The sequence below is a fragment of the Delphinapterus leucas genome, chromosome 1, assembly GCF_059928025.1.
Source record: "Delphinapterus leucas isolate spDelLeu-1000000601 "Yukka" chromosome 1, BTC_Dleu_Yukka2, whole genome shotgun sequence".
NCBI classification, from domain to species: domain Eukaryota; kingdom Metazoa; phylum Chordata; class Mammalia; order Artiodactyla; family Monodontidae; genus Delphinapterus; species Delphinapterus leucas.
The window spans coordinates 29,310,387-29,338,092 of record NC_143129.1 but is presented as its reverse complement, the minus strand read 5'-3'; the positions used below and the strand labels follow the sequence as shown (position 1 = coordinate 29,338,092).

The 27,706-nt window shown below is 49.5% G+C and overlaps 1 protein-coding gene across 2 annotated transcripts in view; it reads left to right on the top strand.

Annotated features, from left to right (window-relative positions):
• The first annotated feature begins 234 nt into the window (after positions 1-234).
• Positions 235-27,706, top strand: part of PARP1 (poly(ADP-ribose) polymerase 1) — a 42,076-nt gene continuing 14,604 nt past the window's right edge. Inside the window, exons 1-14 of one of the 2 annotated variants that reach the window (XM_030761753.2) lie at positions 235-521; positions 4,931-5,096; positions 12,805-12,920; positions 14,231-14,445; positions 16,051-16,150; positions 17,997-18,113; positions 18,739-18,915; positions 21,266-21,410; positions 21,750-21,809; positions 23,053-23,193; positions 24,119-24,361; positions 24,665-24,733; positions 24,922-25,054; positions 26,920-27,115. In XM_030761753.2, the coding sequence (XP_030617613.2) occupies positions 402-521; positions 4,931-5,096; positions 12,805-12,920; positions 14,231-14,445; positions 16,051-16,150; positions 17,997-18,113; positions 18,739-18,915; positions 21,266-21,410; positions 21,750-21,809; positions 23,053-23,193; positions 24,119-24,361; positions 24,665-24,733; positions 24,922-25,054; positions 26,920-27,115 (1,998 nt within the window). In that variant the 5' untranslated portion in view covers positions 235-401. The remainder of the gene's footprint in view (positions 522-4,930; positions 5,097-12,804; positions 12,921-14,230; positions 14,446-16,050; positions 16,151-17,996; positions 18,114-18,738; positions 18,916-21,265; positions 21,411-21,749; positions 21,810-23,052; positions 23,194-24,118; positions 24,362-24,664; positions 24,734-24,921; positions 25,055-26,919; positions 27,116-27,706) is intronic. The other variant, XM_022579348.3, reaches the window with a different exon arrangement.

Here is a 27,706-nt window from a genome sequence, read left to right as displayed (position 1 = left end):
CGTAAGCCTTCCTGGGGGCAAATGGTTAAAGGGGTGGCGGCGCTTCGTCCTTCAAAGAGCTACAGACGCCGGGTAAGCCCGGCCTAGGCCCGCAGCAGCCAGGGTCGAGCTCCCGCAGCCTCAGGCGCCGGGGAAACACCGCCCCACTGCCGGCAGGGGGCGCGCGCGCCGGCGGCCCCGCCACGTGAGCGCGGACGCCGGAGCGTGCCCGCCGCCAGGCATCAGTAATCTATCCAGAGCGGCGGGTGGCCTACGCGGCTTGCTCGGAGGCGGCGGCGGCTGCGTCTCTAGACGCTCGTGCGCCAGCGGGGAGCGGACCGGCGGGTGAGGCGTTGGTAGCAGCAGCGGGTCTCCAGGTAGCGGCGTCGGGCTCCCAGAGCTGCAGCAGCTCGAGGAGGAGGATGGCGGAGTCATCGGACAAGCTCTACCGGGTCGAGTACGCCAAGAGCGGGCGCGCCTCTTGCAAGAAATGCAGCGAGAGCATCCCCAAGGACTCGCTCCGGATGGCCATCATGGTGCAGGTACGGGCGGAGAGGCCGCTTTGTGCGAGGCTGGGGCTTCCGCGCGTCCGGGGAGGGTGGGGGGAGGGCTGGTCGGGAGCTGCAGGCCGGGCCGGCCCTTTCGAGCCCGCGCGGGGCCTGCGGGCGCAGCTGCTTCCTCTCGTCCCATGTATGGACCGCCGGGTGGACCCTTTTGGAAGGTTTTGCTGATCTTGCAGCAAAAGCCCGGGAAATACGGTCAGGAGCTGGTGGTGCCTTTTACTTTGTAAAAATAAGGAGCCGCTTCTGTCCTTATTTCTGGGTTTGTTTTACAGCCATTCGCCTTGGGAAGAAAACGTACGCGTGGTCTTTTGAAGCTAGTCTGGTTTTGACCTAACCTTATTCTGGAAGATTTTTGTCCTACATTGATGGTGGCGACTGGCAAGTGAGGGTTGTTTTTTTTAATCTATTTTTGGCTATCATTTCAACACCCACTCTCATTTTTTTTAATTATGCAAAACTATGCAAGTTGGTGTCATTTCAGTACAGTGCATTCACTTTTGGCTTAATTTATGGTTTAACATTTTCCTCAAACTTTCCAAGTTCACAGACACGTCCTCCTGATGCCTTTGCAGCTTTCTGGTTTGAGTAAGAGTGGCTCCTGGGGTTTCTCACCTGAGCTTCTTGACAGATTCGGGATTTCCCTCCGGTGGTCCCTGAGGCTTGCCCGATGGCGGGAGGAGTGTTGCAGTGAGGTAGTGTGTCTGGAGGTTCCTGCCTTCTTCAGCTCCTGTCTGCCTGCCTAATCAGGGTTCCCACCTGCCCTGTCTTCCCCACTCCCAACAGAAAGCCTTTATCCAAGCTTAGTGCTCATGGTCAAGGTACCTTGATTTTCCTTCCGGGCGGTGATGCAGTATGTGTTTTATGAATGACGGGATGGTACTGCTGGATTTGCAGTAGTTACTGGCTGGAGGGGAGTGGGTACCATAGTGTACTTAGGCTGTCTCATTTCATACTATGGCAGGGACTGAGGTTGTCATCTTGGAAGCAGCCTCAGGGCCACCTAGCTCAGTACCTGGCACACAATACTTATTCGTTCAGTCAACACTTGCTGAGCAGCTGCTAGGTTCCGGGCACTGTGTTAGGTACTAGGGGCACAAGGAGAGACTCCACGCCTGGGAGCTTCCAGTTTGGTTAAAGGGGTGATGACTGGTAAACATTGCTGTACAGGGGTGGGTGCCACCTGATGGAGCTGTTCCCTAGGCATGATGTGCCCAAGATGGGAGCTCATCACAGAAGTGGCAGGAAGTTGAGGATGCAGAAGTGGGCAAGGCCTACCATTTGAGGCGTTATATCTCCTGCAGAGCATCTTTTCACCCTAATGTTTGGGCCGCCGATCCTATGAAGTTGCTATTAGCGCAGGAGCTCTTAACCTGGAGTCTGTGGGATGGCAGATAGAACTCAAGAGGTCCATGAGTTTCCGCGAGAAAAAATATGCATCTCTATTTTCACTAGACTTAAGTTACAGTTCATTACTTCCTACAATTATGAATGTAACCTGCAAAGCAAAGGCGCATTAGCAGTACCTGTGATTTTTGTCATCAGTAGTAGTTACTGTTATTTTCACATCACTTTACAGTTGTTGGGGATTTCTTAAAATAACCATTTACACTCATCGCTACAAGATCACAGTAGTTATTAAAGTGGGTACTGTGTCTCGTTATTTAATACTTTAAAGCTTGTAGATTACTGTATCCCAGTAAACATTTTAAATGTTTTGATAATTATTTCAATATAATTGATTTCGTTTGTGAGCGTATGTATTTTATCGTGCATTTTAAAATGTTAGTCTGAGAAAGGGACATCCATAGCCTTCGCCGGACAGCCAAAGATGACCCTGTTCTATTGGGAAAGACAGAAAACCTCAGTCCAGCCAGTGTGTGGAGACAAGGACACTGGTGAGGAATGAAGAGGTGGGTTGGCTCTCTCTATCGGAGTCCAGGCGGTAAGAAAGTCTAACATTCTGGATCCTTCTTGATAGTGAAGGAAATTATTATTAAAATTAAGTGTGGTTTTCTCTAACTGTAACTGGGGGTGGGGTTTTAACTCAGAATGTAACATTGGTCTTGTAGGCTGAGCTGGTGAAGGCCAGAAAGAAAGAAGCCATTCTTGCCCGCCCGCCCCCGCCCCACTTCCCTTGGATTTAAATACCTTCTTTTACATTTTGTATGGGAGGATTGTTCTCTGAGTATCAAATACCTGATACTTTAGCTGGCATGCTCTGGGGCAGCCTCGAGGGGATGAACTGGGCCTTCCAGCCTTTTGACTTGTTGGTGTTCTTGGAAGGACCTGCAGCAAACTGCGTGGTGACTTTCTTCATGCTAGTGGTCATTCCGCTCTCTGCGGGGTAGTGGGCCGCGGTATGGCTTCCTTTCGTGGCCCGTTTCTCTGGAAACAGACTGAGTGGCTGGGTAAGGACCCTGGTACGTGGTAGGCGCTCACGTTTGCTGAGTATACAGCAAAGGATACGGCTGCTTGCTCGAGCCTGGTAGCTGCCGAGCGGAGCCAGTAGTCTTGTGCCCTTGGTCCAATTCCCTTCCAGCTGTATCAGTCTCAGTCCTAAGTTCTAAAGTAAAGCCTTGCCTTGGTTAAGGGGTCTTTCCTCTTTTGGGGGAGGACGGGAGGCCTAACAGTCCCCCAAGCCTGTGCTGTGAGTACACCCTTGTGCAGGCCTCCTCTCTGGTGTCTGGCAGTGCGCCAGTGGTTGGGGGCATGGCACCCAGATCGAAGTTTAAGGGGTAAGTGTTGGGCCCCAGCAGAGCCAGGAAGAAATGCCACGGCCATGAGTTCCAGTCGGGGGCAAAGCCGCTGAGCCACATGCCCCCCTTTGCTTTTAGAGCAGGCTTAGACAGGGGTCCCAGGGCAGGAAGACCCAGGTCGAGGCCACCACAGATGTTGTAACAAGACGTCCAGATGCTTAACGAGGTGTCGGCTGCCTTGGTGAAAGTTTGAGAGCCAGGGCACAAGTCTACTCTCTGAAATGCCGTTTGTCGTCTGGTTGGGGGTGGGGAGGGCTGTCTCAGGTTTGGACGGAGCGTCTTTTCCACGGCAGGAGTTCCTCCATCCCACCTTTCTTCCCTCTTCCCTCCAGACTTGGGGCATTCCGCAGACACTGTGTGCCCGCCGTGAGCTGGCGTTGCCAGTTGCTAGCAAGGCAGGCATCGTGCCTCTCTGGGAGCTTCTAACCCGACGCAGGACACAGACGTTGATCAAATAATAACCCAAATGGATCTTGACTCTGGGGGGGCATGGGAAGGGGTGTCATGGGACCTGAGGAAGTGCCGTTCGCCCCACGTAGGGCTGGGGCACATTCTGGGCCCAGGGAACAGCCGATGCTGCTGTAAACCCAAGCTGCTTGATGCTGAAGAGTCCTTGTGCCCCAGCCTTATTAACCCTACACTTTATTTAATACCGTATATTAAATCCAGAGAGAGGCCGCTCACCTAGTAGGAGAGGGCCAGTTGGAGATCTTGTCACTGCTTTTTCAGAGTACTTCCCCTGTCCGCACAACTCCATCCTGAAAGTTCTGCATGGTATTTATTTTTAATGCTGTTTTATGCCATCTGCTTGACATTTAGACTTACGTTCTATCAAAGCAGATGGTTGGGGCCTCTCTTGCTCCAGTCAGACCGTTTGTATATTTTTAAGTACCTCTTCCTGCCGAGCAGTGTAGTGGAAAGAACCGTGGTCACTGTTTCAAGTTGAGGCCGAGTCACTTGCTGCCTGTCTGACCCCCACCCCCATGCAACTGTGAAATAACGGTGCTGGTTCCCCAGAGACAACTGCAGGGTGTCCCCTGGTGGCTGGTGAGGGGCAGGAGGGACCTCCCAGCTGCTGGGGGTGAGGTGACACCCCCACCCCCCGTCCCTCTCCCTCGTAGAAGTCCTTCATCCCACGCACATCTGCGTGGCTCGCTGCTGGCGTGACGCTTCTCTGACACATTTGCTTGGCCTGGCGCCTGAGCTTGGGCTTGTTCCGCATTGTTCTAAGTGCACAGAGCCCTTTGGGCCTGGCGGTGGCACCTCTCCACGTGTGGACGTGCGGGACGCAGGACTTGAGTCTCCTGTGCCCTCACCGAGCTCTGGGCTGAGCCTGTGACTGAAGCGTGGCGGCAACTTTGGTAACAGTACGCTGAACTCTTAGCCAGAACGGCGGTCAGTCCCGAGGGATGTCCTGGTCCCTGTCCCCAGGGCGGGCTCGGCAGGCAGCTTTCATAGCTGAGGGGTGGGTGCTGATTGCCCATGTTGGCAGCTTTTCCCCTGCGACGTCGGGGAGTGGAGAGGAGGCTGCCCTTGGTTTACAGGTAAGCAAACGGGGGGCTAGATGCCAGGTGCTGAGGGCCGGGCCTGAGGCTCACTGCGCTTTCTCCTCCTCTGGTTCCGCCCTTCTAGTCGCCCATGTTCGACGGAAAAGTCCCGCACTGGTACCACTTCTCCTGCTTCTGGAAGGTCGGCCACTCCATACGGCACCCTGATGTCGAGGTGGATGGGTTCTCCGAGCTCCGCTGGGATGACCAGCAGAAGGTCAAGAAGACGGCTGAGGCTGGAGGAGTGACGGGTGCGTGCACACCGGGGAGGTGCCGGGGTTGCCCCAACCCCCGAAGCTTCCTGGATTGTGGGGGGGAGGGGGAGCTTTTCTGTGGCAGCAAAGAAAAGGTCCTTCAGCTTACCCCTCTGTTATTTCAGCAGCGCCTCAGGGACCCAGTGTTCTGTTTGGTGCAGGATATTTCTCCAGATGCTTGAAATGTAGCCTTTACATTTGTTGCGGTTGTTATCTTTAATAGACCTTGTTTTTAGAGTAGTTTTAGGTTCACAGCAAAATTAAGCGGAAAGTACAGAGAGTTCCCATGACCTCCGCCACTATCAACATCCCCCAGCAGATGGTCCATTTGTTACAGTCACTGAACCTACACTGATACATCATCACCCAAAGTCCGTAGTTTATATTAGTCATCACTCGTGGTGGTGTACATCTTACATGGGTTTGGGCAAATGTATAATGACATATATCAATCATTATAACGTCGTACAGAGTATTTCCACTCCCTTATAAAATTCCTCTGTGTTCCACCTGTTAATCCCTCCCTCTGCCAACCACTGACATTTTTCCTATCTCCATAGTTTCATCTTTTCTAGAATGTCACATAGTTAGAATCAAACAGTATGCAACCTTTTCAGATTGGCTTATTTCATTTAGTAATAATGCATTTAAGGTTCCTGCATATCTTTTCACGGCTCAATAACTTACTTCTTTTGGGCACTGAATAATATTCCATTGTTGGGAGGTAGCACAGTTTATCCTTTAAGGACACCGTGGGTGCTTCCGAGTTTTGGCACTTATGAATAAACCTACTGTAAACATCCATGTGCAGGGTTTTGGGTGGACCTAAGTTTTCAACTCATGTGGGTAAATACCAAGGCACACAATTGCTGGATTGTGTGGTAAGAGTATGTTTATACTGTGAGCTGTCTTCTAAAATGGCCAAACCATTTACATTACCACCAGCAATGAATGAGAGTTCCTGTTACTCCACGTTCTTACCAGCATTTTTTACCAATGTTTTGGATTTTGGCAATCTAAAATGTTTGTAGTGGTATCTCATTTTAATTTGCGGTTCCTTAGTACCATATGATGTTGAGCATCCTCTCACATTTCTATCTGCCATCTGTATATGTTCTTCGGTAAAGGTCTGTTCAGATATTCTCCCAATTTTAATCAGGTTCGTTTTATTGAGTTCCTCATATAGTTTGGACAACAGTCCTTGATCAGATGTGTCTTTTGCAAGTATTTTCTCCCGGTCTGTGGCTTGTCTTTTTTATTCTCTTGGCACTGTCTTTCACAAAGTAGACATTTTAGATTTTAATAAAGTCCAGCTTCTCAATTCTTTCTTTCATGTACTAGGTCTGGTATTGTATCTAAAAAGTCATCACCATACCCAAGGTCATCTAGATTTTCTCCTGTGTTATCTTCTAGGAGTTTTATAGTTTTGTGTTCTATCAATACGTTTAAGTCTGTGATCCATTTTTTTTTTTCCCCAAAGACTGGGTGTGGGAGTGCTATTAAGACAAATCAGTGATACACAGTATTATTCTGAAAACAATGTTTGTTTGTTTGTTTTTAAATGAAAGCTTCTTTATTTGTGTTGGGTCTTCCTTTCTGTGCGAGGGCTTTCTCTAGTTGCAGCGAGCGGTGGTGGGGGGGGCACTCTTCATCGCGGTGCGCGGGCCTCTCGCTGTCATGGCCTCTCTTGCTGTGGAGCACAAGTTCCAGATGCGCAGGCTCAGTAGTTGTGGCTCACGGGCCTAAGTTGCTCCGCGGCATTTGGGATCGTCCCAGACTAGGGCTCGAACCCGTGTCCCCTGCATTGGCAGGCAGATTCTCAACCACTGCGCCACCAGGGAAGCCCCTGTGATCCATTTTAAGTTAATATTTGCGACAGGTTTAATCTGTTGTCTAGATTAAATTTTTTTGCATGCGGGTGCCCAGTTGTCCCCGCACCACTTGCTGAAAAGGCTGTTCTCCACCGTGTTGCCTTTGCTCCTCAAACATCAGTTGACTGTATCTGTGTGGGTGTGCTCCTGGGCTGTATTCTGGCATATTTATCCGTTTGTGTATTTCACCAGTACCACACTGTCTTGATTATATAGCTTTATAGCAAGCCTGGAAGTCAGGTAGTGTCAGTCCCCTGACTTCGTTCCTCTTCAATATTGTATTGGCTGTCCTGGGTCCTCTGCCTCTTCATAAGCCTTGGTCAGTTTGTCAGCATCCGCAAACTTGCTGAGATGCCTTTAAATTTTAAACAGTTTTTTTTTTTTGTCCCCTTTTGAAGATCTCCTGAGACTGAATTCTCATTTCTCTGCCTTGCTGTGAACTGACCCAGTTTAACCTGTTGTTGTGACTCCAGGCTGTTGATGAGAAAAAGTTAAATCGTCCCAGATCCTGTAATTCAGAAAGAACTATCATTAATGTTGCGGGTGTCTTATTAGAAAATTATTTTCTATTCAAAATTTTTTTTTTTTTTTTGCGGTACGCGGGCCTCTCACTGTTGTGGCCTCTCCCGTTGCGGAGCACAGGCTCTGGACGTGCAGGCTCAGCGGCCATGGCTCACAGGCCCAGCCGCTCCGCGGCATGTGGGATCTTCCCGGACCAGGGCACGAACCCCTGTCCCCTGCATCGGCAGGCGGACTCTCAACCACTGCGCCACCAGGGAAGCCCTCTATTCAAATATTGATGCGTGTGTGTTTTCATTCCTGCAGAAGTGGGATTCTACCTTAGGTATTAACTTTTTTTAATGTTCAGTCACCTTTTCTTGTGATAAAGTATACAGAACACAATATTTACCATCTTAACCATTTTTAAGTGTACGTTTCAGTGGTGTTAAGTGCATTCCCATTGTTATGCAGTCATCACCACCATTCATCTCCAAAACTTTGCCATCTTCCCAAACTAATATTCCATACCCATTAAGCACTAATTCCCTCATTTACCTCCCCCCAGTCTCTGACAACCACTCTTATTTCTGTCTCTATGAATTTGACTACTTCTAAGTACCTCATATGGGTGGAATCATACAGTATTTGTCCTTTTGTGTTTGGCTTATACTATATTTGTCAATTTGTGCCTGACTATTTCACTCCACCTAATGTCTTCAGGGTTCATTCATGTGGCGTGTGTCAGACTTTCCTTCCTTTTTAAGGCTGAATAATATTCTGTTACATGGCTATACTAGATTTTGTTTATCCATTCATTCATTGATGGACACGTGCGTTGTTTCTGCCGATTGGTGATTGGTGAACATTGGTATACAGATACCTGTTCCAGACCCTGCTTTCCGTCCTCTTATGTATATACCCAGAAGTGGAATTGCTGGGTCGTATGGTTATTCTGTATTCAATTTTTTGTGTAAACTGCAGTACTGTTTGCCACAGCAGCTGCGGGATTGTACATCCCCACCAGCAATACACGGGGTTCTGATTTCTCCACATCCGTATCAACACTTTTATTTTCTGGATTTTGGCGGGAGGGGAGGGGAGGTTGGTTTTTCAGGATTTTTTCTTTTTAGTAATACTCTTCCTAATGATTTGAAGTGGTATTTCATGGTGATCTTGATTTGTACTTCCCCATACCTACCTATTGCATTATACAGCTTAATATTTACTCTTCATGTTAAGTTACAGATTTCCATCGTTATTGTTAAAGGTACGTAGTATTCACTTCTTGAGGTCTTGCTCAATTTTGCGCATCATTCACGTATTTGACATATTAATTTCATTGAATCCTTGCCCCAGCCCTTTACCAGTTTTTCCAGTTGGGGAGCTGAGACACCTAGAGGTTAGGTAAGTAGCCCAAGGTTATGCTGGTGGTAAATGTTCAAGCTGAGATTCAAGTCCAGACTCTCTTGCTTTTGAAACTAGACTTTAAACCATTTGGCTCTATTACACATAGAGCTGCCGCAGATTTCTGGTATATCCTGGGCACCTGTCCAGTTTTTTCTTTAATTCCAAGAGGGGGGAAATACTGCTGAAAGAGAGAAAGTATTTGAAGGCCTTCTGTGTGTGTGCCAACTTGCCTTTCAGAAAGGTTGTATCAGTTCCACTTGTACCAACAGTATGAGATGTACCCATTTCTCCACTTCCACACCATCCCTAAGTATTTTCATTCCTTTTCATTTTGCTCCTAGTGACATGGAACATTTTGTCATGTGTTGATCAGTCATTTGTGTTACTTTAATAGTTGCGTGTGTCTTTTCCTCATTTTTCTCTTGGGGTATTTTTCTTTTCCTTAGTGAAATACAAAAGATACTAATTCTTGGTCTCATGTTTTGCAAATATTTTTCCTGGTTTGACATGTTTCTTTTAGATAGGTTATTTTCTGTTTCATCATATTGAAGCTTCATCTTTGACTAAATGTTCTTGTCATATCTGTTTTCTCACTTGAAGTACCTGGTTTTTTTTGGTTTTTTAGCGGTACACGGGCCTCTCACTGTTCTGGCCTCTCCCGTTGCGGAGCACAGGCTCCGGATGCACAGGCTCAGCGGCCATGACTCACGGGCCCAGCCGCTCCGCGGCATGTGGGATCTTCCCGGACCGGGGCACGAACCCGCGTCCCCTGCATCGGCAGGCAGACTCTCAACCACTGCGCCACCAGGGAAGCCCAGAAGTACCTGTTTTTGGTATTTTGAATAAAGTATCTGTTTTTGGTATTTTGAAATCTTTCATCCGGAATTTTAAAAATAACGTACATACAGTTATATGCACAAACTTTACGTGTACAGTTCAGTGAGTTTTGACAAATGCATACACACATCTAATATTCACCCTATCAAATTTCTGTACCTGCCACCCCCAGAAAGGTCCCTTATGCCCTTTCCGGGTCACCTTCCGCCTCAGCAAGGTAACCACTGTTCTGATTTCTGTCCCTTTGGATTAATTTTGTGTGATTTAGGGTTTCAGGGAAAAAAGAGTAGTATCTTTTTCTCTCGTAAGCTGCTTTCGCTCAGCATAATGTCTGTGAGACTTACCCAGGTTGTCTCATGTGTCATCAGTTCTTTTCTTTATTACTGAGGAGTAGTCTTTTGAGTATATCACACTTGGTTTATCCATTCTCCTGTTGGTAACTTTTGAGTTGTTGACAGATCGGGACCATTACAAATACAGCTGCTACGAACACTTGTGTACAAGCTCTGTACGCACGTGTGCTCTCGTTTCTCTTGGGTATATAGCTGGGAATGGAGTGGTAGATCATACATTAGATGTACGTTCAGCTTTCTAAAGAAGGTGCCAAACTGGTTTCCAAAGTGGTTGTACCATTTTACATTGCCACCAGCACTGTTTGAGAGTTCCTCCACACCCTTGTCAGCACTTGGTATGGTCACTCTTTTTGATATTAGCCATTACGATAAGTGTGTAGTGATATCACGGTTTTAATTTGCATGTCTTTATTATTGAGTTGTAAGAGTTCTTAGAATATTCTAGGTGCGTGTCCTCTATTAGATATAAATAATGCAAATACCTTCTCCCATTCAGAGGTTTGTCTTTTCGTTTATTTACTGAGTTTTTAAAAAATTTATTTATTTTATTTATTTATTTTTGGCTGCATTGGGTCTTTGTTGCTGCACGGGCTTTCTCTAGTTGCGGCCAGCGGGGGCTACTCTTCATTGCGGTGCGCAGGCTTCTCATTGCAGTGGCTTCTCTTGTTGCGGAGCCCGGGCTCTGGGCGCGCGGGCTTCAGTAGTTGAGGCTCTCGGGCTCTAGAGCGCAGGCTCAGTAGTTGTGGCGCATGGGCTTAGTTGCTCTGCGGCATGTGGGATCTTCGCAGACCAGCGCTCGAACCCGTGTCCCATGCGTTGGCAGGCGGATTCTTAACCAGTACGCCACCAGGAAAGCCCTAGTGACATTTTCTGAAGAGCAATCGTTTTTCGTTTTGATGAAGTCCAATTTGTTTTTTTTGTGTGTGTTTTTTTCTCCTTTTTGGGGTAGTAATTTCTGTCTCCTAAGAAATCTTTGCTTACTGTTTAAGGTCATTGAAGGATATGCTCCAGAACTTCTGGGAGTTTTATAGTTTTAGCTTATCTTAAATTATTTAATTTTATTTATCTTAAATTAACTTTTGTGTTAGGTGTGAGGCACACGTTTTTTGTTTTTTTTCCCATGTGGCTATTATTTTGTTGCAGCACCATTTGTTGAAAAGACTTTGGCTTCCTTATCAAAACCAGTTGATGATAGGTCTGTATATGGTCTCGATACTTGGTTCCACTGATTTATGCTACTCCACTGTCTTAATGATTGTAACCTTAGAGTAAGTCATGAAGTCTTGTAGTGTAATTCCTCTAAATTTGTTCTTTTTCAACAGTATTTTGACCTTTCTAGGTCCTTTGTCATCTCCTTACAAATTTTGTGGTAAACTTGTCAATTTCTCCCTCAGAAAAGCTTGCTAGGATTCTGATTGGCATTGCATCAGATCTGTAGATCAAACTGGGGATTATTGACATCGTAGTAAATTGAGTCTTTCGGTCCATAAACATGATATTCAGTTCTTCTTTAATTTCAGCAAAATCTTGTAGATTCAGTGTAGAGAGAGATCTTGTATGTCTTATTAAATTTATCTCTAAGTATTCTGTATATTTTAATGCTGTTTAAATAGTAGTGTGCTTTAATTTCTTTTTCCACTATGTTTATTGCTAATATATAGAAATGTTTTATATTGACCTTGTGCTCTGCAAATTTGCTAAATTCACTTAATAGTACTAGTAGCTTTTTTGTAGATACTTAAGACTAATCCCAGTTACAATCATGTCATCTACAAATAGAGATGGCTTTACTTGTTCTTTTCTACACTTACACATTTTGTTTCTTTTTCTTGCCTACTGCACGTATTAGAGCCTCCAGTACAGTGTTGTCTGTGGTAAGAGAAGACAGCCTTGCTTTATTCCTGATCTTAGGAGAGAAACATTCAGTCCTGGAGTTTATTTTTATATAAGAAAAGAATCTAGTTTTTGTCCCAAATGGTTGGCCATTTTTTCCCAAGATTCTTTATTGAATGATTCAATCTTTCCCCGCTAATTAGGAATGCCACCTTACCACATATTTAATTTTCTTTTTCTCTTGATTATGGAGGTTTTTTTGTTTTTTTGTTGTTGTTTGTCAGCACTCTTGTTTTTGTTTTTTTATTGAAGTATAGTTGATGTACAATAGTATATAAATTACAGGTGTACAATAGAGTGACTCGTGTAATATATTACATTTATATTTATAAAATATTGGTTATATTCCCCGTGTTGTACAATATATCCTTGTAGCTCCACATGTTTAATTATTACATATACTTTTATCTGTTCCTATACCAAGATACTCCTTTTAACTCAGCACTCAACTCTGATAAGTGAAGGTGTAATGGAAATTAGAAGGCAGTGTTGGAATTTAGTATGTTACAGGGTTTTCATAGTAAGCACTTACGTTCTTTCCAAAGTGAAGAAGGGGGCTACAGAGGAAATGGAGAGAGGGGGACAGCAAGACCACCACCAGCTAACACTGTGCTGTTTCCAGGAGGCTGTCTGAGAAATTTTTTTATTTTATTGCCAGAAAAGAAGCTCTGTTAACCAACCACAATGGTAAGAAACAAGTGTAGATGAGATGGACCAGCTGTGGTCACCCAGAACACAAGGTGTCCTGGTAGAGGAATCCCAAGAGGTAGAGGAGGAGGACAGGGGCTCCTTGGAGCTGCGCGGAGGCTGCTGAAATGAGCGTGGCTGTGTTTCATGCTTCAGGCAAAGGCCAAGATGGAGTTGGCGGCAAGACGGAGAAGACACTGGGCGACTTTGCGGCAGAGTATGCCAAGTCCAACAGAAGCACCTGCAAGGGCTGCATGGAGAAGATAGAAAAGGTGAGAGCTTTGGACTTCACCTGTCTGACTTTCTGGACTTCTTGCGTTGGATGTCATCGGATATCTCAAAAGAAAAGAAAAAATAGGGGCTTTAGGTGCTGGCTCAGCACCAGTGGTTAAAAATAAAGTGAAGATCTTAGTAGAGACAGGAGATGACAGTGACTTTTCTTCCAGGCAGGTCTGGCCCTGATTATTCATGGTCCAGCCCATGTACGTCGCTGCACCTGCTTTTAGGAGACCTGGGAGAGTTTGAAAAACATTTACACGAGGGCTCTCTCCTGGGCTGTGCAGTGGCTGGGGGAAAGCTGTGTTTTATGGTAGGATTCAGTTTAAGGAGTGTGTTTCTTCCCTGGTATGAGCCTCCAGGTTTCTTCCTCTTAATCAGGAACTTCATTAACCACCCTTCCCTACCAACTCTGGTCCCTGAAGAATGACAGCTGGTCTGGCAGAGTGACGGCTATCTGAGTAGCAGGGACACAGGTGGAGGGGTCGGCCTGTGCCCTTTAGCCTCATTACCCAAGATGCTCTGATCTTAGGTAAACATGCTGGTTGATTAATTCAAGGCATCGATTAAAGGTTTCTGCCTCCTTGGTATTATACAGGAAATTGAGGTGAGTCAGTGGGTGTTTAGAAAGGAAAAACATGAAATTGCTAGATCTTTTCCAGCTACCTTCAACCACAAGAATTTGAGGCAAAAGTTAAGGTTCCCAAGGGAATGCCCGAGGCTGTGTGCTGCTGACTGTTGCTTGGCCTGGAGTGGAGTAGTGTCTGGTGCTCCTTGTTACAAGGTTTCCAGTCTGGGCTCACAGGCATGAAACTCACTCGGAATGTCAGGCCTGGGAATTGTAAACCTGGGGAGGATGGCGGGGCTAGATTCTAGCATAAGATAGTTTATTACTGCATCTTAGGGGGTCTTCATATGTGTAAAGAGACTGAAGAGTCTGGGTGGAGGGATTGCAGAAAGTCCCTGCTAGAATTGGGGCCTGCACTGGCTCCTTCTGAGCCTGCGATATAGCAGCCCAGGCGTTGTTCTTACGTCTGCACCAGGTCAGCAGAACATCCTCAGGGTAATGCTGTTACCTCCTCACTTGCCCAGGCAGCTAGGTAGGTGGGTAGCTGGTTGGACTTAACCCCTTCTTAAATGGGGTCCTGAGGCTTGAGGGAAACACAATCCTTGGTGGCATAAAAGAGCCAAAACCTCCCAGCAGCCCTCCCATTGCCTTCGGTGTGGACCTGGTCGCCCCTGGCCCCCCGATGTCTGACCATCCTTCCTTGTCTGTCTTTGGTAACACATGTGGATTCTCCTACAGGGCCAGGTGCGCCTGTCCAAGAAGATGCTGGACCCCGAGAAGCCCCAGCTAGGCATGATCGACCGCTGGTACCACCCGAACTGCTTTGTTGAGAACAGAGAGGAGCTGGGCTTCCGACCTGAGTACAGCGCGAGCCAGCTCAAGGGCTTCAGCCTCCTCGCCGCAGAGGACAAGGAAGCCCTGAAGAGGCAGCTCCCGGCCATCAAGAGTGAAGGGTGGGTGCCGGGGCCGGCAGGGTGGATGGAGGCTTCACACAGGCCCAGAGTCCATATCACTCCTGTGTTCCCCTTGCTGCCCGTCAGAAAGCTGGGGGTGCAGGCGCTGGGGGGCAGCAGAGCTCCGCCCCTTCCCCAGCTGAGGCAGTGGGGGACAGAGCAGGGAAGGCCTGGGGAAGCTGCAGTGCGTGTTCCTGCCGCTGCTGGTGGTCTGTTCCCTGTCCCACATCTGACCTCCGTGGACAGGCAGAGAGCAAATCCCACTTCCCCCTGCTCCGTCTGAGCGCTCCCCTGGCTGGAGTCCACCACCTCCATCTTTCCTCTGACCCCTGCATGACCCACTTTCACATCCCCCTGATGTCCTCGTGTGTGGATGTGTCCCTGTGTGTCTGGGTCTCTCTTGAGAACGGCGCTGGGAGAATCTTGACTCTTTTTAAATAGCGGGGGTGGGCGGTCGATAAGTTATCTGGTTGAGTTCAGATATGGTATGGCTTTCATACGGTGCTAACATTTAGGTCTGTGTTGATCCTGTGGGCACTTCTTTCCTGTGTTCCCTCTGCCAGTCCCTCGGCCCCAGTCTAGTTCTTGGTGACGAGCCCACCGAGGGGGGCGTGGCAGGGCTGTGGCGTACACTGTGCTCCTTGGACAGTGTAGGGTCGGGGTGACCCCACATCCCCATCATCAAGCGGCCTTCGCGCAGTATTTTGGTTCAAAACGCACAAGTTTATTGCACCGCACACGTGGCTCTGGAATGGGAAAGAAAACTGGAAAGTCGGACCCACAGATTTAAAAAGCCTCAGGGTGCTCTGATATGGGGTGTAGGTGTAGGAGTGAACAAGCTCACATTGATGCTGTAACAACCAGCATTGGTTGAGCACTTGTGGCATGCCGGGCACTATGCTAAGCCTTTTACAGAGGGTGTTTCATTTAACCGTCACCACGATCCTACGGAGTCGATGGTATTCTTTTCCTTGTTTTTACGGATGAGGAAAAATGCAAGGGTTTGATCTCAGGCCTGTGTGATGGCTGAAACTGAGTATTAACCTCCGTGGCTGACCTGCCCTGTTTCTAGGGCCTACTGATGACCCTCAGTGCCCCCTCTTAGGTCAGGGATGATGCCGCAGAACTTGGTCGGCAGCGTTTGCTGAGGCAGACTGGTTGGCAGCGCCTAGGCCACCGCTTCTTGTTGGGCTTGAAGTGGCAACACAGCCTCCCCGGCCTGAGAACAGCCTCTTGGCCTCAGGAGCAGCCCTGTGTCTTAGATTGAAAGGCTCAGCGCCTGGCACTGATGCAGTCCCCGCCCTCAGCTATGGTCTTGCCTCCGGCATAGTCCCTGCCAGAACCTTCCAGGCCATCTCTCTCATCTGTGCTGCGCCGGGTTGTTCCAAGGCCCTGGAGGGACCGCTGGCCCCTCCTGGCAGCTGTGCTTCCTGCAGTGGATGACGTCAGCCACAGACACTGCCTGAGCAGAGGGCGAGCTTCTCAGTGGGCAGGGCCTGGCTGAGCCGCATGAGAATGGCCTTAGGATGGTGTGTCGCCAGAGCTGTTGGCTTTCAGGGCTTTAATGGCTCTGGTTCTTTCCCTTACGTCCTTTGTCTCTTTCAGAAAGCGAAAAGGCGACGAGGTGGATGGAATGGAGGAAGTGGCCAAGAAGAAATCTAGAAAAGAAAAAGACAAGGAGAGTAAGCTTGAAAAGGCCCTCAAGGTGAGTCCCAAGCTAGGCGTCTCCTCTCGCCTTTCAGTCTCAACTCTCATCCTCATTCTGGGAAGAAAGTTCAAGGAGGTGCGTGTGTCCTGCTTAATGAGAGCTTTAAAAGTTCCCAACTTGATAGCTGTTGGTAAATAGCCTGGTTTTTCCCCCAGGTTTTCTTCCCTCCTCCCAAAGCAATAGTTATTATGTGAAAGCTAGGCGCCAGAGCAGCGGTAGCCGGGCTCGGCAGGAGCTGAGCTGTCGCTTCCCGCTCGGCAGCCTCACGCTGGGACGGGCACGTCGTGCTTCAGCCACACTGTGCATCACTGTGCCTCCCGGGCCTGTAGCACGTTGGAAACTGCGTATTAAATTCAAGGATGCCACAGGTTCTTGGCACAGGCAATGGCTGGAAGAGATGAAGTTCCATGTTTTTTTAATGAAAATCTCTTGTTAAAAAAAATAATAATAAAAGGCATGTATTAAGAGGAGCAAAACTGCCCGTTAGGTCAGCGGTCACTGACCAGAGAAATTCATCGCTGTGTTGGTTACGTGTGTGTCGAAACGAAGTAAAAATTGTTAACCAGAAAAAGGTGAGTGTTGGGGAAACTAGGGGAGAGCAGTCAGTCGCTTCTTGGGGACGTGATTTCCATGAGCCCTCTGCTGCGCTCTTCCGTGAGTATTCCGGTTTTTGCCGTTGGTGTAAAAAATTAGAAGCAAGTTCTGGTGTGGTTCCAGCTGCTTGATAAGAATCACAGATTCGGTGTGGTTGTCCTTCAATGAAAACTGTGTCAGTTTGGTGCCAACCCCAGCTGCAGTGGAGCTGGGGTGCTCTTCTGCATTTGCCCTTCATGCCCATCTTCCCCGTCTCCAGTGTTGTCAGAGGTAAAACGAAAATCAGAAGCTGGGAACACTGCGCATGGTCCCCACCCTGGCACACCCATTTATGCTGGCCTCCCATCCTTGGTCACGCAGATGACAAAGTTCTGCTTCTCTGATCTAACCTTATACCCTTAGACTTTTGCCTCGTGCTCCCTCATCTCCGTCACCAGTGGCCCAGCACGTGGCGCTGCAGGCAAGGATGTTATCGAGAGAGGCCCTTACAGAGGCTGGGAAAGGGCACGTGCGCGCGCGTGTGTGTGTGCGTGACAAGCGAGTTAAACAACTCCTCGCTCGGTGCAGAGAGGGCCGGCATTTTCCTGTTTTGCAGAGGTGGTGGGGTCTGAGGCTGAGACGTGAGTAACTCGCCCACCACCCTCAAACGGGAGGACGCTCTTCCCTGCCCCGCCTCTGACGTCGGGAGACTACTGCCTTGCTGGCCAAGGTGGTCGTGAGAGTGCGTGCGATGGCATGAAAAGTGTCCCACGCAGAGTAGGCGCTGCATGAATATTACCACCGAGGTTTAAAGTCCCATCTTCAGAAGAGCTTAAGTCTGTTCCTCCGTGCCACTGAGTATTGAGGAGGTGGGAGGTGTTTGGGGATTGCCCCTGCTGCTTGCTTTCAGGTTGTTGAGGAGCCGCCCCTTCCTCCCTTAGGGGCCGGGTATTGGGGCAGATGAACCTGGTGCTTCGGGTGTGTTCCTGTGTGTCCTGGGACTTGTCCCTGAGGGGCTGGTTCCGGGGACCCCGGTGCCTGGGCCGCAGCCTCCCCACCTGCCTTGGCCCTCCCTGAGCGCCCGCACCCCAGGCAGACACCGCGGCCGCGAGCTGGGAGCACAGTCCTGGGGATGCGGCAGCCCCGGGGCAGCTCAGCTGAGCGCAGGGCTGTGACTAGAGGCAGAAGCAAGCCAGGGTGGAGTCTTCCTCCAGTTGGGTTTCTTTCTTTGAGAGGAGCTGGTCTCTCAGCTGCTGGCTCTCGTGCACAGGCCCAGAACAACCTGATCTGGAACATCAAGGACGAGCTAAAGAAAGCATGTTCGACGAATGACCTGAAAGAGCTGCTCATATTCAACAAGCAACAAGTGCCCTCCGGGGAGTCTGCGGTGAGCTGCCTTTGTGTTACGGGCGCCGCGAGCCGAGCGGCCAGGCCATGCGCGGTGCACGGTGACTTCCCCGGTGGAGTGTGGGAGGCCCTCCGGGTGAACACCTGCTGATATTAATTGGGAGTGAAATTCCATAGTCATGTTGCATGGTCATCGCCATCGAGGTTGCCGCTTGCGGGGGCGGGAAGGGGCAGGCGCTCAAGGACCGAGGTGGGCTGCACATCTGCCTCGTGTGTTCACACCACAAACTTTGGCCCGAGGAGCCCTCTCTGCTGCCTTCTTCTCACAGACTCCCCGAGGGCCGCGAGGGCTGTCTTCCCTGCAGGCCCTGCCCTGCCGTCCCTCTGGTGCAGAAACAGTGGATGTTCTGGGTTCTCCCTTTATTTCTAAGTCACTGAGGGAAAGGGGAGCTGCAGGAACCCCTCATGCGTGGAAGTAAGATCTCATAAAGCACAAAAATGCAAGCTCCAACTGTAAACCACCTTCTCCGGGGAATGTTAGGAACCTCAGGGTAGTCCCTCCCTTCTTTTTTAGCGAGTGGAGTCCGTGCAGATTCTTGGTAAATGTCCTCTCCTGTAGCTGCTCCTTTCCTCCTTGACTGACTTCTCTTCTTCACTGGCTTCAGATCTTGGACCGAGTGGCCGACGGCATGGTGTTCGGTGCCCTCCTTCCCTGCGAGGAATGCTCAGGCCAGCTGGTCTTCAAGAGCGATGCCTATTACTGTACCGGGGATGTCACTGCCTGGACCAAGTGTATGGTCAAGACACAGACGCCCAACCGGAAGGAGTGGGTGACCCCAAAGGTAAGTGGGGGTGTGGATCCTGGGATATATTTGCAGAAAAACCTGGTCCCATCTTCTGGGCTTGTCCACACTCCAGGTCACCACGACTGCAGAGCAGTTTCTCAGACCTCTTTACATCGGGGCCATCCTCATAATCAGATTGTAGAACTATGCCCTTGGTTCTGTACATTTGCACACTACACAGATGTAGTACCAAAGCACTTCCAACTGGAGCACAGGTTTGTCCAACTGGTGTAAAATCTTCCTGCTTGCAAAGACCGTGAGTTACTTTTATTTCTGTTTATCAAGTGCCTACCCTCTGCCAGGCACTGTCCTGGGCACAGGGGACATGGTGGTGAACAAATGGTAATTCCCGCCTTTGTGATGGGAGAGTGTTTCTCAGAGCAAGACATTTCCTTGCCTTGGTGCCAGACGGGGAGTTGTGTCCAGAGTTCAAGTCTCCTGTTGATCTCTCTCTCTCTCCCTTGAATTCTCAGAATGTAAAAAACCTCAGTTGGGGGACCTTGTTTGGAGCTGCGCTGTTGGGGGAGCCAGCAGTGTCTTGGGGGGCTGGCTGCTGGGTGGACTCCCCCATGTCCTCAGACTCGGTGCGAGCTGGCGCCCCACCACCTGGGGCTGTCGTGGGCTCCCTGGGCTTGGGATTTGATGTCCGTCAAGTTCCCTCACCGCCCGTGCCTTCTCCCGGGGTGGTTGAGCATTTGGACCAGTGGCACATAGTAAGCGCTCCAGAATTGTTGCCTGTGGGCCCTGGGGGCTCTAGCACCTCAGCATCCAGAGCTGAACTCCACTTCCCCGCTTGCCTCTTCCACTCGTTCTTTTCTTGCCTTCTCTGTTCACTGCCATCATTACTGTATACGTATCTCTGTACTTTCGCTTGCTCGGTTGCTCTACAAGTCTGACCTTGTCCTTTCCCCACCCTTAAAACCTACGGTGATTCCCCATTTCTTCTAGAAATATTTTCCCAGCGTTTCTGAGAATGCCATTGTTACAGGCCCGTTTGTGGTATTTGTATCCCTTTTAATATCTTAGGTTAGGAAAAAAGTAAGATGGTGATGTGAACTATTTAGGATTTTATGTCAGTTGCACTGCATCTATATACATTTTTAAAAGGTTATTTTAAAACGGTACCTACAGGTGCAAGACATTCTGTCAGGTGGACAGTGCTTGCTGCCCATGCAAATTCATGGATTTACAGACCATGGGTAGGGACTGTGCTGCCCCCAGGGGCTTGGATCACAGAATCACGGTCATCTCCTTAGCTTGAACTCTCCTCCCCCAAAGCTCTCCATGATCTGGCTCCAGCTACCTTCTGCAGCCCCTCTTTCTGCCACCTTTTTTCTCCTCACATACCACTTACACCACCCCTACACACACACACTCTCTCTCTGTCTCCCTCTCCCTCCCTCCCTCCCTCCCCCTGCCCCTGACTTGGTAGGTCACTGCCTCCAAGGAGCCCTCCCAGCATTCCCAGTATTGCATCACTTCAGCACGCCTCTGGTTTAGAAGCTAGCTCCTATGTAGAAGTTGCCTTTGTATATCTGACTGTCGGTCAAGGCTGAGCTTCTTTCTCAAAGGCAGAAACTCATCCTAAACTCACTGCGATGTGTGGCACTGTGTTAGATGCCTAGCATAACGTTTTCTCCACCAGGCAGTCGTTGACCATGGACCTAGCAGGGAAGGGCTGTTTCTTGATGGGAAGAAGACTTAGGAGGGTAGGGATCTGGTCCCTGAGCCTGGTGTATGTGATGTTTATTGAGTGACCACTTAGAGCACAGCCCATTGTGAATCGCCCGGAATGCCGGTGGACCGTGCTGGTGGCAGAGTTAATACGGAGCACTGACTGTTGATGGGCTCCCTGCATTCATGGTCCCTTCTTCTGGGAAGGGAAGGGAATTGCCCTGATTTCCTTTCGGGTAGTAATCTCTCTCCCGTGCTCTGGGGAGTCTGGGGCGGCTTTTGGTCATGGAATGGACATAGGACCCCAGGAAGAGGCCTCTTCATTCTTGAGGGGAACAACTCCAGAATGAGGCCTGGGGGTTGTAATCAGGTTCCAGCAGTGGTTCCCTGACCAGATTATCAACTGGGTTTTTTTGTTTGTTTTGTTTTTGTTTTTTTAAGGAAAATAGTTTTTCTCTTCAAGCGTCACAGTACCAGCTGTATTATAAATGTAGAAGTACTGCAGATAAGCACCATATCAGCAGTAATACTGTATTTCATACTAAAAGCCTCAAATTTTCCTATTTTGTGTTATTCTTTATCATAAGAAGAAAAAGATTCTTAAGTTCTTTTCTCTATCAGCTGGTTATTTCAAGGGAGAGCTGGTTTCTTAACTAAAACTTACACTCTTTAGGAATTCCGAGAAATCTCTTACCTCAAGAAATTGAAGATCCGAAAGCAGGACCGTATATTCCCCCCAGAGACCAGCGCCCCGCTGGCGGCAGCACCCCTGCCCTCTGCAGCCTCAGCGCCCGCCACTGTGAACTCCGCTCCCCCAGGTGCAGCTCCGGGCCAGCCTCGGGGGAGGGTGGGGGGACTGGGGCCCTGAGCTAAGGGTGGAGAGGGTGTCCGTCTGGGTTCTTTGCTGGCTGATCCTGGGGAGAAGCTCTGCCCTTGTTCTCCCCATCCCACCCCCAGCAGGAGGAGGTAGGTTGGGGAGGGGGGGCTTCTGAGAAAGGCCAGGGAGACAGTTACCTGCAAGGGGCATTCAGGCTCTCCTGCCTGACTGCGCTACGCTACAGAGCAGCATTTCAGGGCTCAGCCTTGTGCTTCCGGGCATCCCTGCCCCCACCAGTCATCCTGAGCCTGATGTGATGCTGGGTCTCTGTCGCCTGCAGAGACTTGCCGTACTTGTTGTGATCAGCGTCAGCGAGAAGTACTCCACACCAACAAAGACAGTGAGATGAGTTTGTGTTTTTGTGGCAGAAGACACTGCTGTCTTTGTTTACTCAGGGACATGTGGTGTAGTCTAATGGTTATGGCCACCGTGTGCTGGGTGGAGGGTGAGGATTCTCCCGTGAACGTGAGCCCAGCAGTGACCTCCCTCCATCCTCTGGGGAGGGGGCGTGTGGGTGGTCATCCCGAGTTCAACCTGCTGCTTGCAGCCTGGGTCCAAGAGCAGGTGTGGTGGGCCAGGCGGGGTCGACGTCCGGGCCCTGCCCTGAGGGTCCCTTCTGCTTTCCCCTTACTTGCAGTTCACAGCTAAGTGATTCCGTTCCCTGCGGAGACCTCGGCCAACTTTCAGTTAAACCCTACGGGTATCCCTAGTTGTTCTCCCTCACAGGGACAGCTTAAAGGACTCCTCCCCACAGCATCTCTTGTGGAAATGTGTAACCAGCTCTGTATGTTCCCGTTTGCAACAAACAGAAGGCACACCCCTGACCCAGGTCTTTCTGGCCCGGGTCAGTGCTAAATACCTAAAATGCCAGGGTCCTTGGTGCCTGAATCAGTTCTCTCAGCTCAGTGTGGTCATGCTGACCAAAGCTCTCAGTGACTGCCGTGGACAAGGCTACTTTTTAAATTTTTTTTTGGCCACACCGCACGGCACGCAGGGTCTTAGCTCTCCAACCAGGGATCGAACCCATGCCCCCTGCAGTGGAAGCGTGGAGCCCTAACCACTGGACTGCCAGGGAATTCCCCAAGGCTAGTTTTTTTAATGGGGTTGATTAATAAGCATCCTGTGAGAACTGTAGTTTGCTTTTAGGCTTGGGGTGGGAACAGAATAACAGAAGGAAATCGGGAGTTCACGTGACCCCGGCGTCCCACCCTCTGGCCGGCCTCCTGGTCCTTCCTCGTCTGTCTGTGGAGCAGACCCAGGGCGCCCCCGGCCACCTCTGCTTGAGGCCTGCTGTGGAGCAGTGTCAGTGCACGGCTTCTCCCTGGCCGGTCCTTCCTGTGCTGAGGACTGCGTACAGGTTGCTATCCTGCCCTCTGCTTTCCTGCTACTCTTACTCTTTTCTTCTGTTTACATAGACTTCTCCTCAAGGAGATCCCTTTCTCCCTGATCAGAGAGGGTGCTGAGGCCGTTCGGGGGCCTTGCAACCGGTCTGGCTTTCCCCTGGGAGCTGCTGCCTGGTCTCCTGCTCCCGCCCTCCACCCCGGGCAGCAGCCCTGCCTAGTGATCCTTTTCTCCCATCCCAGACAAGCCGTTATCCAACATGAAGATCCTGACTCTTGGGAAACTCTCCCGGAACAAGGATGAAGTGAAGGCCACAATCGAGAAACTCGGGGGGAAGTTGACAGGGACCGTCAACAAGGCCTCCCTGTGCATAAGTAGCAAAAGTGAGTTCAGTCTGCCTGTGAACCAGAGGGGTCCCTGTGTCTCATGGTGGTGTTGAGCATTAAACGAGGTGAAGTGCCGAGCGCAGTGTCTGACACACAGAGGGACCCCAGAAATGTGTCTCTTATCGTCGCTGGCATTGTTCAGGTCCTCTGGAAAGGGGCGTGGGCACTTGTACTTGGCACTGCTGCTCCATGCTGTGGTCTATATTCACGTACCGAAAACGCCCAAGTAAAGACTGTAACAGCCCACTCTTCTCACCTTGTTCACAAGATGTTGGTGGGTTTGCCTCCAGGCAAAAAGTTCACAGCTTAAGCAAGTTTGGAAAATGCAGAGTTAAACGAAGGTGAACAGGTTTCTTTGCAGGCTTAATATGCCGACGACCATTGTGAGTTTCCAAGACCAGAAAACGGTACACCGCTCTTCCCATAGGAACCTGACCTCCTTTCTCTATGTAATACCTATTAACATCTCATTCTGTAGAAGGGTTTGGAAAAAGCAGCTCTCACTCATCGCACCTTAGAAAAAGGGGGATGTTGCTGGTGAGAGACGATTGTTGAAATGAACCAAGGCCCCAAGCACTAGGTTTGTTTTTTTTTTTTTTTTTTGAGGTACGCGGGCCTCTCACTGCTGTGGCCTCTCCCGTTGCGGAGCACAGGCTCCGGACGCGCAGGCTCAGCGGCCTCAGCGGCCGTGACTCATGGGCCCAGCCGCTCCGCGGCATGTGGGATCTTCCCAGACCGGGGCACGAACCCGTGTCCCCTGCATCGGCAGGCGGACTCTCAACCACTGTGCCACCAGGGAAGCCCCAAGCACTAGATTTTGAAGGAGAGGAGAGCTGTGGGTGACGAGCGTTGGGAAGTACCCAGCAAGTAATAACTGTGTAGTGATTTGAGATTTCAAAGTTCTTCCCTCCGATTTGAACAGAGGAGGTCGACAAGATGAATAAAAAGATGGAGGAAGTAAAAGAAGCTAACGTCCGCGTCGTGTCTGAGGATTTCCTCCAGGACATCTCCACCTCGACCAAGAGCCTTCAGGAGTTGCTCTCAACCCACCTCTTGTCCTGCTGGGGGGCCGAGGTGAAGGCAGAGCCTGTTGAAGCCGTGGCCCCAAAGGGGAAGTCGGGGGCTGTGCTCTCCAAGAAGAGCAAGGGCCCCGTCAAGGAGGAAGGTGAGGCCCCGAGCTGCCCCACCCTGCCGTGGCCCCACCCTGCCGGGGGCCGTGGCCTCTGCCAGGCTGGCCAGGTCCACCTGTGCACAGCCTCTCCCTTTGCGCCCGAATGGTCTTTTGAACGCTGCCCACACCAGTTTTCTCATTCGTTTTCCCTGGGCGCAGGATGGTGCGAGGCAGCACACAGATGCCATGTTGACATCTGACACAGGTGAAGGTGACCCACTCGCCCTGCCTGCTACCTTCCCCTTACTTTTAATTTATTTTTAATTTAATGTTTGCACTTCTCTATCCCCTTCCAAGGTACCAACAAATCTGAAAAGAGAATGAAATTAACTCTTAAAGGAGGAGCAGCTGTCGACCCTGATTCTGGTAAGGGAACGGGAGTGAGCAGAGTGAGCTGTGGGCACCCCGTTGATGAGGGAAACCATGTGGGACAGGGCTGCGCCTCGCCCTCCGGCCTCAAGGCTCCCGGGTCCTGAGCACGCACACGTCTTGTGGGGAGCCTGCAGACCCCCTTCTCCCTGTGAGACTCATCACAGGAGCTCTGCCCGTGACAGGTCTGGAGCACAGCGCACACGTCCTGGAGAAAGGCGGGAAGGTCTTCAGCGCCACCCTCGGCCTGGTGGACATCGTTAAGGGAACCAACTCCTATTACAAGCTGCAGCTCCTGGAGGATGACAAAGAGAGCAGGTGCGCCGAGGGCGGGAGTGTCCAGCAGCGCTGTGCTCCTGAGAGGCTCTCAGTGCTCCTGGGGAGCCAGCCGCCTCATGAAGAGCATGGGTGTGTCGTGAGGCCTGCAGTGAGGGAGGGAAGAGGCCCCCGCCCCCAGACAGCCTTTCTGTCCTCACTCATCAGTGTTACCTCGGGCTCCCCAGTTACTAAAGGCGTTTGGGTTTGCATCTGTTTTATTTTGAACATAGTGGAGGCAGGTAAGAGCCAGTTCTGGGGTGCTGAGGGACTGGGCTGGCTTGGCCACGCACACTTTACTAGTACGGGCAGTTCTCTGCCAAGTCGATGGGCCCTCATTGCAGCCAGCACAGAACAGGAGCTGCATGTAAGTGGGGAAGGTGTGTTAAGTTCTAAGGGGGTGGGGGGAGCACTTTCGTATATTAAACTGACCTTTCCTTTTTAGCAAATGAAAACAGTTTACACATTGGAACTCCAGGAGATCCAAAAAGCTTTCCTCGTTGAAAGGCAAACCCCTGTGAGAGTGGCAGCCGCCGGGAGATACAGTCCGCGCCCGGTGCATCTTGGCCAGCCGCAGGTTGTAGGCACTGGCAGGCTCAGGCTCTTCACATCTCACCAAACCTTTCATTGAAAATGTGAATGTCAGAAGACCCTTAAAAGAGCACACAGTATCTGTGTGGCTACCTAAAATTTCTGAAGAAATAAAAGCCTGCGTCATTTACTTTACTACCTACTCTTGCTGGAGATCAGAAGGTCAAAGTAGGGTATCTTGCTTGTAAAACATACCTTCCAAAAGCTAGATGTGTATTGGAGTGCAGGAGAAGGGATAGGGTTTTTGTGGAAATGTGCTGAGTGCCAGAGTGTGTTAAACAACAGGCAAATGAGAACAGAATTGTCCACCTCCAGCAAGCAAATTCTAATGGTGATTTTGGACATGGGCGTTATTCTGGTGGCCTAGATTTATTGGTTTTTAGAGGGAAAGGACAGTGTGGGCTGTTAGAGTCAGAAGGTTTTTTTCAGGATAGGTCAGCGTGGTGTCTTCCAAACATTTCCAGAGGGAAATAACCCAGCAGAGAATGAATTTGTATTTCTCTGGGCAGTAGCCCAGAAAGCCAGCAGGAAGCCCCAAATCTTCTTTGAAATCTCTGGTTTTATCTTTAAAATGCATCCAAATCTTTCTGGATTTCCAATATATCTGTGTTTATTGTGATGTAAAATTTAACTTATGCATGATTTCCACTAAAAAAAAATGAACTCGCCCAAAGCTAGGCAGCACAGCCCGCAGGGTACCCAAGACTTGGCCCTAGATTGAGATAGAAACTGAAGACGCTAGCGTGGGTCTGTAGGTGGCTGACCCTGCAGGCCAGTGGCCCGCCCCCTCCCATTTCATCACATCTCAGCCTCTGATCTGAGCCAAAGGTTCTTCATTATTTTTAATACACGTCGTTGATGGTTGCATCACCTTGAACGCATGACCTCCAAGTGTTGCTTGCCATGTTTCTTTGGGGAGAAGAATTGGATACTCTTATGTAAAGTTCTGTAGGCCTCAGGATTTACTCCTCAAGTCTGGCTGCCAGATACAAGGTTAACCTGTTCTTTGGTACTTTTTATAGCCCATTTGCCAGTATGATTTGGAAGTGCATTTTTAAATTACTCTAAACCTACAACACTCAGTTTAATAAAAGTAAAATAAAGGTCCTTCATTGTAATACCAGTTGCTTTTGTTCCTCTTTGTCAGTCACCATCATTTTGGGGGTGTTTGCAGTTGTTTCTCCCTCAAGGGGAGTGGCAGGGAAGGGAAACTCATCCTGAAATACAACAGGCTGACCCTTGAATTTGTATCTGATGTTCCTCCTCTCCTCCCACAGGTATTGGATATTCAGGTCCTGGGGCCGTGTGGGCACGGTAATTGGTAGTAACAAACTGGAGCAGATGCCATCCAAGGAGGAGGCCATTGAGCATTTTACGAAATTATATGAAGAGAAAACTGGGAATGCCTGGCACTCCAAAAACTTCACAAAACATCCCAAAAAGTTCTACCCTCTGGAGATTGACTATGGCCAGGTAATCACTTAATGCTCTTACACCTTCTAGTTCTCATAAAAGGAAGGGACACTATTCTTTTAAAAACATGCCATGGAACAGATGGCATCATTGGTGAATCCTATCAAATGGTTAAAGAATTAATACTGGTCCTTCATAAACTTTTCCAAGAGAGAGAAGAGGAGGAAACACTCTTCAACTCATTATGTGAGACCAGTATTATCCTGATACCAAAGATGAACAAAGACATCCCGAGAAAACTCCAGTCCAATATCCTTATAAATATAGATGCAAAATCCTCAACAGAATACTAACAAACTGAGTCTAGCAGCACTTGAGGATTTATGCACCATGACTGAGTGGGATTTATCCCAGGAATGCAAGGTTGGTTCAACATGGAAGTCAAGTCCATGTAATGTAACGTGAATAGAATAAAGGACAGAAGCCACATAGTCATCCTGATAAACATAGAAAAAGCATTTCATAAAATCCAGTACCCTTTCATGAATAGAATCTACCCCGTGAAATATGAGATGGCGCTTAGATGAGAACAAGCAGTGTGAGCATTTTTAAGACTGTCAAGGAGGAACAGTCTTTGAAGTTGCTCCCTAA